The sequence below is a fragment of the Moschus berezovskii genome, chromosome 10 (assembly GCF_049115385.1).
Source record: "Moschus berezovskii isolate FMDL1 chromosome 10, NW_MosBer_1.0, whole genome shotgun sequence".
Taxonomy (NCBI): domain Eukaryota; kingdom Metazoa; phylum Chordata; class Mammalia; order Artiodactyla; family Moschidae; genus Moschus; species Moschus berezovskii.
In genome coordinates this window covers 77,711,540-77,724,846 of record NC_142469.1, presented here as the reverse complement: position 1 = coordinate 77,724,846, position 13,307 = coordinate 77,711,540, and the positions used below count along the sequence as shown (strand labels likewise).

Sequence of the window (13,307 nt, the reverse complement as noted above, 5' to 3'; positions counted from 1 at the left end):
CAAAATGGAGTTATGGATAAATAACCTGGAGAAAAGGATTGAGAAGATGGAAGAAAGGTTTAATAAGGATTTAGAGGAAATAAAAAAGAGTCAATATACAATGAAAAATGCAATAGATGAGATCAGAAACACTCTGGAGGGAACAAACAGTGGAATAACGGAGGCAGAAGACAGGATAAGCGAGCTAGAAGATAGAATTGTAGAAATAAATGAAACAGAGATGGAAAAAGAAAAACGAATTAAAAGAAATGAGGACAATATTAGAGACCTCTGGGACAATGTTAAATGCCCCAACATTCAAATCATAGGAGTCCCAGAAGAAGAAGACAAAAAGAAAGACCATGAGAGAATACTTGAGGAGATAATAGTTGAAAACTTCCCTAAAATGGGGAAGGAAATAATCACCCAAGTCCAAGAAACCCAGAGAGTCCCTAACAGGATAAACCCAAGGCGAAATACTCCAAGACACATATTAATCAAATTAACAAAGATCAAACACAAAGAACAAATATTAAAAGCAGCAAAGGAAAAGCAGCAAATAACACACAAGGGGACTCCCATAAGGATAACAGCTGATCTTTCAACAGAAACTCTTCAGGCCAGGAGGGAATGGCAAGACATACTTAAAGTGATGAAAGAAAGTAACCTACAGCCCAGATTACTATACCCAGCAAGAATCTCATTCAAATATGAAGGAGAAACCAAAAGCTTTACAGACAGGCAAAAGCTGAGAGAATTCAGCATCACCACACCAGCTCTCCAACAAATACTAAAGGATCTTCTCTAGACAGGAAACACAGAAAGGGTATATAAACTCTAACCCACAACAATAAAGAAAATGGCAACGGGATCATACTTATCAATAATCACCTTAAACGTAAATGGGTTGAATGCCCCAACCAAAAGACAAAGGCTGGCTGACTGGATACAAAAACAAGACCCCCATATATGTTGTCTACAAGAGACCCACCTCAAAACGAGGGACACATAAAGACTGAAAGTGAAGGGCTAGAAAAAGATATTCCACGCAAATAGAGAACAAAAGAAAGCAGGAGTAGCAATACTCATATCAGATAAAATAGACTTTAAAACAAAGCCTGTGAAAAGACACAAAGAAGGAAACTACATAATGATCAAAGGATCAATCCAAGAAGAAGATATAACAATTATAAATTTTTATGCACCCAACATAGGAGAAGGAAATGGCAACCCACTCCAGTGTTCTTGCCTGGAGAATCCCAGGGACAGGGGAGCCTGGTGGGCTGCCGTCTACGGGATCACACAGAGTCGGACATGACTGAAGTGACTTAGCAGCAGCAACATAGGAGCACCACAATATGTAAGACAATTACTAACAAGTATGAAAGGGGAAATTAACAACAATGCAATAATAGTGGGAGACTTTAATACCCCACTCACACCTATGGATAGATCAACTAAACAGAAAATTAACAAGAAAACACAAACTTTAAATGATACAATAGACCAGTTAGCCCTAATAGATCTCTATAGGACATTTCACCCCAAAACAATGAATTTCACCTTTTTCTCAAGCACACACGGAACATTTTCCAGGATAGACCACATCCTGGGCCATAAATCTAGCCTTGGTAAATTCAAAAAAAATTGAAATCATTCCAAGCATCTTTTCTGACCACAATGCAGTAAGATTAGATTTCAATTACAAGAGAAAAACTATTAAAAATTCCAACACATGGAGGCTGAACAACATGCTGCTGAATAATGAACAAATCATAGAAGAAATCAAAAGAGAAATTAAAATATGCATAGAAATGAATGAAAATGAAAACACAACAACCCAAAACCTCTGGGACACTGTAAAAGCAGTGCTAAGGGGAAGGTTCATAGCAATACAGGCACACCTCAAGAAACAAGAAAAAAGTCAACTAAAAAATCTAACTCTACATCTAAAGAAACTAGAAAAGGAAGAAATGAAGAACCCCAGGGTTAGTAGAAGGAAAGAAATCATAAATATCAGGGCAGAAATAAATGCTAAAGAAACAAAAGAGACCATAGCAAAAATCAACAAGGCCAAAAGCTGGTTCTTTGAGAAGGTAAATAAAATCGACAAACCACTAGCCAGACTCATCAAGAAACAGAGGGAGAAGAACCAAATCAATAAAATTAGAAATGAAAATGGAGAGATCACAACCGACAACACAGAAATACAAAGGATTATTAGAGAATACTTTCAGCAATTATTTGGCAATAAAATGGATAACTTAGAAGAAATGGACAAATTCTCAGAAAAGTACAACTTTCCAAAACTGAGCCAGGAAGAAATAGAAAATCTGAACAGACCCATCACAAGCATGGAAATAGAAGCTGTAATCAGAAATCTTCCAGCAAACAAAAGCCCAGGTCCAGACGGCTTCACAGCTGAATTCTACCAAAAATTTAGAGAAGAGCTAGCACCTATTCTACTCAAACTCTTCCAGAAAATTGCTGAGGAAGGGAAACTTCCAAACTCATTCTATGAGGCCACCATCACCCTAATCCCAAAACCTGGTAAAGATCCCACAAAAAAAGAAAACTACAGGCCAATATCACTGATGAACATAGATGCAAAAATCCTTAACAAAATTCTAGCAATATGAATCCAACGACACATTAAGAAGATCATACATCATGACCAAGTGGGCTTTATCTCAGGAGTGCAAGGATTCTTCAATATCCACAGATCAATCAATGTAATACATCACATTAACAAACTGAAAAATAAAAATCATGATTATCTCAATAGAAGCAGAGAAAGCCTTTGACAAAATTCAACATCCATTTATGATAAAAACCCTCCAGAAAGTGGGAATAGAAGGGACATACCTCAACATAATAAAGCTATATATGACAAACCCACAACAAACATTATCCTCAATGGTGAAAAACTGAAAGCATTTCCCCTAAAGTCAGGAATAAGACAAGGGTGCCCACTCTCACCACTACTATTCAACATAGTTCTGGAAGTTTTGGCCACAGCAATCAGAGCAGAAAAAGACATAAAAGGAATCCAAATTGGAAAAGAAGAAGTAAAACTTTCACTGTTCACTGATGACATGATCCTCTACACAGAAAACCCTAAAGACTCTACCAGAAAACTACTAGAGCTAATCAATGAATACAGTAAAGTTGCAGGATATAAAATCAACACACAGAAATCCCTTGCATTCCTATACACTAATAATGAGAAAATAGAGAAATTAAGGAAACTGTTCCATTCACTGTTGCAATGAAAAGAATTAAATACTTAGGAATATATCTACCTAAGGAAACAAAAGACCTGTACATAGAAAACTATAAAACACTGGTGAAAGTAATCAAAGAGGACACTGATAGATGGAGAAATATACCGTGTTCATGGATTGGAAGAATAAATATTGTGAAAATGAGTATACTACGCAAAGTAATTTATACATTCAATGCAATCCCTATCAAGCTACCAACGATATTTTTCACAGAGCTAGAACAAATAATCTCACAATTTGTATGGAAATACAAAAAACCTCGAATAGCCAAAGCAATCTTGAAGAAGAATGGAACTGGGGGAATCAATCTGCCGGACTTCAGGCTCTACTACAAAGCCACAGTCATCAAGACAGTATGGTACTGGCATAAAGACAGAAATATAGATCAATGGAACAAAATAGAAAGCCTAGAGATAAATCCACGCACCTATGGACACCTTATCTTTGACAAAGGAGGCAAGAATATAAAATGGAGAAAAGACAGTCTCTTTAACAAGAGGTGCTGGGAAAACTGGTCAGCCACTTGTAAAAGAATGAAACTAGAACACTTCCTAACACCATACACCAAAATAAACTCAAAATGGATTAGAGAGCTAAATGTAAGACCAGAAACTATAAAACTCCTAGAGGAGAACATAGGCAAAACACTCTCAGACATAAATCACAGCAGGATCCTCCATGACCCACCTCCCAGAATATTGGAAATGAAAGCAAAAATAAATAAATGAGACCTAATTAAAATTAAAAGCTTCTGCACAGCAAAGGAAACTATAAGCAAGGTGAAAAGACAGCCTTCAGAATGGGAGAAAATAATAGCAAGTGAAGCAACTGATAAAGGATTAATCTCCAAAATATACAAGCAGCTCCTGCAGCTCAATTCCAGAAAAATAAGTGACCCAATCAAAAAATGGGCCAAAGAATTAAACAGACATTTCTCCAAAGAAGACATAAAGATGGCTAACAAACACATGAAAAAATGTTCAACATCCCTCATAATCAGAGAAATGCAAATCAAAACCACAATGAGATACCATTTCACACCAGTCAGAATGGCTGCTATCCAAAAGTCTACATGCAATAATGCTGGAGAGGGTGTGGAGAAAAGGGAACCCTCTTACACTGTTGGTGGGAATGCAAACTAGTACAGCCACTATGGAGAACAGTGTGGAGATTCCTCAAAATACTAGAAATAGAACTGCCATATGATCCAGCAGTCGCACTCCTGGGCATGCACACCGAGGAAACCAGAATTGAAAGAGACACATGTACTCCAATGTTCATTGCAGCACTGTTTGTAATAGCGAGGACATGGAAGCAACCTAGATGTCCATCTGCAGACGAATGGATAAGAAAGCTTTGGTACATATACACCATGGAGTATTATTCAGCCATTAAAAAGAATGCATTTGAATCAGTTCTAATGAGGTAGATGAAATTGGAGTCTATTATACAGAGTGAAGTAAGCCAGAAAGAAAAACACCAATACAGTATACTAACACATATATACGGAATTTAGAAAGATGCAAATGATAACCCTGTAAACGAGACAGCAAAAGAGACACAGGTGTATAGAACAGTCTTTGGGACTCTGTGGGAGAGGGTGATGGTGGGATGATTTGGGAGAATGGCATTGAAACATGTATATTATCATATATGAAATGATTCACCAGTCCAGGTTCGACGCATGATACAGGATGCTCAGGGCTGGTGCATGGGGATGACCCAGAGGGAGGATATGGGGAGGAGGGAGGTGGGAAGGGGGTTCAAGAAGGGGAACACATGCACACCTGGGGCAGATTCATGTCAATGTATGGCAAAACCAACCAATATAATATTGTAAAGTAATTAGCCTCCAATAAAAAAAAAGCAAAAACAAAAAAAAATACATGTTGGACAAAAACAATTAAGAATTCAATAATGCTTTTACATAAATGCATATTTTATTAGTAAAAATAAACATGCATTTTTAATAATAGTACATATATGTGAGAGACATAATATTTTTGAAATCTATAACCTGGGGCATAAGTGTATTAATTACATCTTTGCAATAAGTGCCTCCTTTCAACTTTGAGGTGTCTTGTTCCAAATACATCCATATCTCTGCAGCATTTTGGTATGCAGCTAACCAAGAAGTAAATCTATTACTTGTATAAAACAAATTAGATGTAGAAGGAATGGTGCTGAGGTCATCATTGAGATAGTTTGGGGGTAAATAACAAAGTGTTGTGTTTTTTTCAATCAAAAGACATTTATGAAGAACTTCTAGGAGAGTAGAAAAGTAAACAAGAAAGAGTATATTTGAAGTGCATTCTTCACTTACTAATGTGAATAAGAGCTTAAAAATGTCACTGGACAGTATTTATTTCTGCAATCAGTCCATCCAATGATTATACTCTACAAAGTGCAAGTGAATACAATAGTATATTTATACATATATTTTTAAATCCCCCAGATGGTTTTCCTTATTATATATGAGTGTCATGTCAGTTTACACTTGCAATTAGGGAAGGAACACACATTTCTATGAAGACAACATTATTGATTCACTATTGAAGGGACACAAGCTTTCAGCTCGATTTCTGAGGGAGTGTGAGGGACCTTAATTATGATCATTTGAAAGGTGGCCAGTAGACCTGTTTAATGTCATCATGTGTGAACCACATAGGTGTTCTGCTGTGAACATTCCATATTCCCTTCATCCTTCTTTATCTTTTTTTTCTCCTAAATAGTGTCAGCTCTATTTGAATGGTTCAGTTCAGTTCAGTCACTCAGTCATGTCCGACTCTTTGTGACCCCATGAATTGCAGCACGCCAGTCCTCCCTGTCCATCACCAACTCCCGGAGTTCACCCAAACTCATGTGCATCGAGTCGGTGATGCCATCCAGCCATCTCATCCTCTGTCATCCCCTTCTCCTCCTGCCCCGAATCCCTCCCAGAATCAGGGTCTTTTCTGATGAGTCAACTCATCACATGAGGTGGCCAAAGTATTGGAGTTCCAGCCTCAGCATCAGTCCTTCCAATGAACACCCAGGACTGATCTCCTTTAGGATGGACTGGTTGGATCTCCTTGCAGTCCAAGGGACTCTCAAGAGTCTTCAACACCACGGTTCAAAAACATCAGTTCTTTGGCACTCAGCCTTCTTCACAGTCCGACTCTCACATCCATACATGACCACTGGAAAAACCATAACCTTGAATAGACAGACCTTTATTGGCAAAGTAATAGCTCTGCTTTTTAATATACTATCTAGGTTGGTCATAACTTTCCTTCCAAGGAGTGCTTCTTTTAATTTCATGGCTGTAATCACCATCTGCAGTGATTTTGGAGCCCCCAAAAATAAAGTCTGGCACTGTTTCCCCATCTATATGCCATGAAGTGATGGGACAAGATGCCATGATCTTAGTTTTCTGAATGTTGAGCTTTAAGCCAACTTTTTCACTCTCCTCTTTCACTTTCATCAAGAGGCTTTTTAGTTCCTCCTCACTTTCTGCCTTAAGGGAAATCATGCAAAGATGGGCTTGATAAAGCACAGAAATGGTATGGACCTAACAGAAGCAGAAGATATAAAGAAGAGGTGGGAAGAATACACAGAAGAACCGTACAAAAAAGATCTTCATGACCAAGATAATCACGATGGTGTGATCACTCACTTAGAGCCAGACATCCTTGAATGTGAAGTCAAGTGAGCCTTTAAAAGCATCACTACGAACAAAGCTAGTGGAGGTGATGGAATTCCAGTTGAGCTATTTCAAATCCTGAAAGATGATGCTGTGAAAGTGCTGCACTCAATATGCCAGCAAATTTGGAAAACTCAGCAGTGGCCACAGGACTGGAAAAGGTCATTCATTCCAACCTCAAAGAAAGGCAATGCCAAAGAATGCTCAAACTACCGCACAATTGCACTCATCTCACACGCTAATAAAGTAATGCTCAAAATTCTCCAAGCCAGGCTTCAGCAATACGTGAACCATGAACTTCCAGTTGTTCAAGCTGGTTTTAGAAAAGGCAGAGGAACCAGAGATCAAATTGCCAACATCCGCTGGATCATGAAAAAAGCAAGAGAGTTCCAGAAAAACATCTATTTCTGCTTTATTGACTATGCCAAAGCCTTTGACTGTGTGGATCACAATAAACTATGGAAAATTCTGAAAGTGATAGGAATACCAGACCACCTGATCTGCCTCTTGAAAAACCTATATGCAAGTCAGGAAGCAACAGTTAGAACTGGACATGGAACAACAGACTGGTTCCAAACAGGAAAAGGAGTAAGTCAAGACTGTATATTATCACCCTGCTTATTTAACTTATATGCAAAGTACATCATAAGAAATGCTGGGCTGGAAGAAACACAAGCTGGAATCAAGATTGACGGGAAAATAATAATAACCTCAGAAAGGTATTAATGCATAAATTAACCTTTGAAAGGTATTAATGCATAAATGTGAAATAGCTTAACCTTGTACAAAGTATTTCCAAACTGGTTCTTTTTATAAAACATATAACATACAATGTTTATGTAACTCTATTTAGTTATCTCTTCTTTTCATCTCATAAAACAAGTTTCTTATAGAATAGTCTGTCAAAATGAGTTACCTAAATAAAGATTTAAGGCTGTGATTCAAAGATTTAAGAAGGCAAATCACCCTATCAGTTTTTTCAAATTTTTCTCCATCTCAAACAGTTGACATACGTTTAATTAAAATAAATGAAAATTCATGTGAATAAGAAATGTTATCAGATGAGAAAACTAAAGATCTTCCTAGAGTCTATAATACCAATTTATAATACCAATACTTGCTATTTTGAAATAATCCTTGATTATATTTTGGTAATTCAGCTGTATATCTAAATACAGTCCATAGGGTCCCAAAGAGTCAGACATGACCGAGTGACTAAGCACAGCATAGCTTATCCAGATTGTTAAAAAAGCTGTGCCTTCTTTTTGTCTACATGCTCATTTGACTGTAATGAATTATGTTCTCCAAGTGTAAAATATTCTGTAATCACATATTTACTGTACATGTTTTCTGTGAACCCAGTGTCTATAAAATGGAGAGAAAGTATGACCAGGATTTAGAAAACACAAAAATTCAAACTTTAATTCACTAGGAAATTCCATTGTACCTTTTCTAAAGTCCCTTTTAGATTAACAAGTTTCAAGAGTTTGTTATCTTACATTAACTTTCAAATAAAATATACTTTAAAGAAGACTTTTTTGTTCCACAAAATCTAACTTCAAGTTAGGCAGGATTTTTTTTAGCCTCTATATATTTTGGACAACTTAACATTGGTAACAAGTATAAAAGAATCTACAAAATTCAAATTATTTGAACAAACAATGAGAAATTTCAGAGGAAAAGGTGGAAAATCAGAAAAGCAGAAAATACGAAATGAGAGGCAACATTATTCATCACTAAATTCTAAAATAAATGCCAAAATATCAATACATGAACACAACAATATTTTAGAACAATAAACTTTTAAACATTAATACCCTCCTGGTTGGCAAATGATTACACTTACCTCTCTAGATCCAAAGTACTTAATTTTGCCCTTGACCTTACTACCATGTTAGTTTTTCAGTTCCTGAAGCAATCTTGTCAATCTATGTCTGCTTCCTCAGAAAATAAATTAATTGTGGATGAATCAACTTTTAAGACTTGGCCACTTATGATAAGCTTTATTGCCTTCCGAAACCATGGATAAAAGAAAGCATAAATCAAGGGGTTCATAGCCGAATTATAATAAACACACCACACTAAAATCTCATAAACATAAGGAGGCGTTATAAAATTCATATAAGCATCAATCACGGCATCAATGATGTATGGAAGCCAGGAGACTAGAAAAGCTGCCACGGCAATACCCAGGGTTTTAGCAGCTTTTCTCTCTCTCTTTGCTACTCTTTCCTTGTAACTCTCTGAGGAGCACTGAGCTTGGCTGGCTGTACTTTCTATTTTCCTGGCCTGATATTTAGCCACCAAAAATATCTTACCATATATAAACACCATGACAACAGTGGGGATAAAGAACAGGAGAAAACAGAGTAGAACCCAATTTTGATTCAATGGAGCCTGGCAGCCTCCTACACAGGTGAGAGCAACTACTAGGTCCTCAATCCCTTCCTCATTGGCCCCTGTGTAGAAGATAGAAAAACTGTACGAGACAGAAAAGAACCAAGAGAGAACAATGCATAGTCCTGAAACAGAGACCGTAAACTTGGTTGGATAGGTCAGAGGGTCAGTCACAGCAATATATCTATCGATCGAGATACAGCATAAATGAAATAAAGAAGCAAAACAGAAGGAAGTATCGAAACAAGTGTGAAATTTACAGTAGCTCTCCCCAAAGTACCAGCAGCTCTCCACCGACCTCACTGTGCTGAAGGGCATCACGGTCACTCCCACCAAGAAGTCCGCACAGGCCAGGGAGGCGATCAGAAAGTTAGTGGGTGTGTGCAGCTGTTTGAAGTGAAGAATAGCAATAATGACCAGTAAGTTTCCAAACACGGCCAGCACAGCCCCCAAACCAAGGACTGCATATAGAATTGCCCGAGGACCTGGTGAGTAAGGAGTCTTAACACAGGACCCGTTCACGTTCTGGTAGCAGAGTTCCACAGCTTCGGCTTGGGAGAAATTGTTCACCATTGCCTTCTTGTTTGAAAGAGTTTTGGATTCTCCAATTCCTTATTTCAGCGATTTAAAACAAGAAGGAGATGGCAATTTTAAAAGCTTCTGGAAGAAAAAAAATTTTCTAGTTAAAATAAATGAAAGTTAGTAACTTTTCTCCCATTTGGGGGAGCACATGAACTCTAACCCCTTGGTCTTTTCAAAAACTATTCCCAAGTTTTCAACATTTAGAGTGGGAATTTGTTGCAGAGAGTCATCAAAATACAGTCAGCATTCTTAGTCCATGTAATTAGCTAATCGTTAGAAAGTCCCTTTTTTGTGTGTTACTTTACCCTTTGAAATCTTACCTGTAACCTCCTGAGCTGAGAACTAATTAGGCTATGAAAAGCTGAATTTTATCTACTAAGTCATCTCCCCTGAGTAGTCCACCAGTAATGATAAACTGTACTTCATTTTTTCAAGAAGGAAGAAGTAAATTACATGTCCTTCAAATTATAGCCTCAAAAATCCCTGTAGTATAGAGTGTAAAGACTAAGGAAATATTTACTCACAATAAGTTGCTAAACTTATTTGGAGAATGTATTTCCTCCACCGCTTGTATTATCAGAGTTTGTGGGGTGTTTTTATAATTTTGTAATCCTCCATGGTTTGGACTGCTTGAGATGATTTGGAGAACTATTCTTCCCAAATTGATACTAACATATAATCAATGTAAAAGTATTAACAACCAGTTTTAGAAGTCTAAAATAAGTAAGATTGATTAAAATAAGCAACAAATCACCCAGCCCCTCACCTTTCATCCTTAAAAAAACAGAGGCCTATGTAACACCTGGAATGGTCTGGGTTGGCTTGGGGAGGTGGTTAGATGAGCTACCTCTCTGGTGGGAATGGATTCATTCAAAGACATCCAAAATTCAAGGAGGTTTCTCCCAGTGTTTGTTTTAATTTGCTTGTTTCTATACTGAAGAATACAGTCTTCAGACACTTTACAAAAGTCACCAAACAATTTACTTCAGTTCATTCTCTCAGTCATGTTTGACTCTTTGCAACCCCATGGACTGCAGCATGCCAGGTTTCCCTGTCCATCACCAACTCCCAGAGCTTCCTCAAACTCAAGTCCATTGAGTTGGTGATGCCATCCAGCCATTTCATCCTTTGTCTTCCCCTCTTCCTCCTGCCTTAATCTTTACCAGCATCAAGGTCTTTTCGAATGAGTCAGTTCTTTGCATCAGGCGGCCTAAGTTTTGGCGCTTCAGCATCAGTCCTTCCAATGAAGATTCAGGACTGATTTCTTTTAGGATGGACTGGTTGGATCTCCTTGCAGTTCAAGGAACTCTCAAGAGTCTTCTCCAACACCACAGTTCAAAAGCATCAGTTCTTCATCGCTCAGCCTTCTTTATGGTCCAACTCTCACATCCATACATGACTACTTGAAAAACCATAGCCATAACTAGATGGACATTTGTCCATAATGTCTCTGCTTTTTCAATATGCTATCTAGGTTTGTCATAGTTTTTCTTCCAGGGAGCAAGCGTCTTTTAATTTCAAGGCTGCAGTCACCATCTGCAGTGATTTAGGAGACCAAGCAAATACAGTCTGTCCCTGCTTCCATTGTCTCCCCATCTATTTGCCATGAAGTAATGGGACCAGATGCCATGATCTTCGTTTTTTGAATGTTGAGTTTAAACCAGTTTTTCACTCTCCTCTCTTACTCTCATCGAGACTCTTTAGTTCCTCTTTGCTTTCTGCCATAAGGATGGTGTCATCTGCATATCTGAGGTTACTGATATTTCTCCCAGCAATATTGATTCCAGCTCATGCTTCATCCAGTCCAGCATTTTGCAGAATGTACTCTGGACATAAGTTAAATAAGCAGGGTGATTGTATATAGCCTTGATGTACTCCTTTCTCAATTTGGAACCTGTCCATTGTTCCATGTCCAGTTCTAACTGTTGCTTCTTAACCTACATGCAGATTTCTCATGAGGCAGATCAGGTGGTCTGGCATTCCCATCTCTTGAAGAATTTTCCACAGTTTATTGTGATCCACACAGTCAAACCCTTCAGCATACTCAAAGTAGAAGTAGATGTTTTTCTGGAATTCTGTTGCTTTTTCTATTATACAATGGATGTTGGCAATTTGATCTCTGATTCCTCTGCCTTTTCAAAATCCAGCTTGAACATCTGGAATTCACAGTTCACGAACTGTTGAAGCCTAGCTTGGAGAATTTTGTGCATTACTTTGCTAGCATGTGAGATGAGTGCAGTTGTTTGAGCATTCTTTAACATTGCCTTTCTTTGGGATTGGAATGAAAACTGACCTTTTCCAGTCCTGTGGCCACTGCTGAGTTTTCCAAATTTGCTGGCATATTGAGTGCAGCACTTTCACAGCATCATCTTTCAGGATTTCAAATAGCTCAACTGGAATTCCATCACCTCCACTAGCTTTGTTCCTAGTGATGCTTTCTAAGGCCCACTTGACTTCACATTCCAAGATGTCTGGCTCCAGGTGAGTGATCATGCCATCGTGATTATCTTGGTTGTGAAGATCTTTTTTGTACAGTTCTGTGTATTCTTGCCCCCTCGTCTTAATATCTTCTGCTTCTGTTAAGTCCCTACCATTTCTGTCCTTTATTGTGCCCATCTTTGCATGAAATGTTACTTTGGTATGTCTAATTTTCTTGAGAGCTCTAGTCTTTCCCATTATATTGTTTTCCTCTATTTCTTTGCATTGATCATTTTAGAAGGCTTTCTTATCTCTCCTTACTATTCTTTGGAACTTTGCATTCAGATATATATATCTTTCCTTTTCTCTTTTGCCTTTCACTTCTCTTCTTTCCTCAACTATTTGTAAGGCTTCCTGAGACAACCATTTTGCCTTTTTGCATTTCTTCTTCTTAGAGATGGTTTTGATCACCATGTCCTGTACAATGTTATGAACCTCCATCCATAGTTCGTCAAGCACTCTATCAGATCTAATCCTTTGAATCTATTTATCACTTCCACTGTATAATCATAAGGGATTTGATTTAGGTCATACCTGAATGGTGTAGTGGTTTTCCCTATGTTGTTCAATTTCAGTCTGAATTTGGCAATAAGGAGTTCATGATCTGAGCCACAGTCAGCTCCTGGTCTTGCTTTTGCTGACTGTATAGAGCTGCTCCATCTTCGGTGGCAAAGGATATAATCAATCTGATTTCTGTATTGACCGTCTGGTGATGTCCATGTGTAGAGTCATTCCTTGTGTTGTTGGAAGAGGGTGTTTGCTATGACCAGTGCATTCTCTTGACAAAAGTCTTTTATCCTTTGCCATGCTTCATTTTGTACTCCAAGGCCAAACTTGCCTGTTACTCCAGGTATCTCTTGACTACCTACTTTTGCATTCTAGTCACCTATGATGAAAAGGACATC

At 37.9% G+C, this 13,307-nt stretch overlaps 1 protein-coding gene across 1 annotated transcript; it reads right to left on the bottom strand.

Moving 5' to 3' along the window:
- Nucleotides 1-8,868: 8,868 nt before the first annotated feature.
- TAAR9 (trace amine associated receptor 9) lies at nt 8,869-9,915 on the bottom strand. The gene has a single exon (XM_055433317.2). The coding sequence runs from the start codon at nt 9,913-9,915 to the stop codon at nt 8,869-8,871; it is 1,047 nt and encodes a 348-aa protein (XP_055289292.2).
- Nucleotides 9,916-13,307: the final 3,392 nt, after the last annotated feature.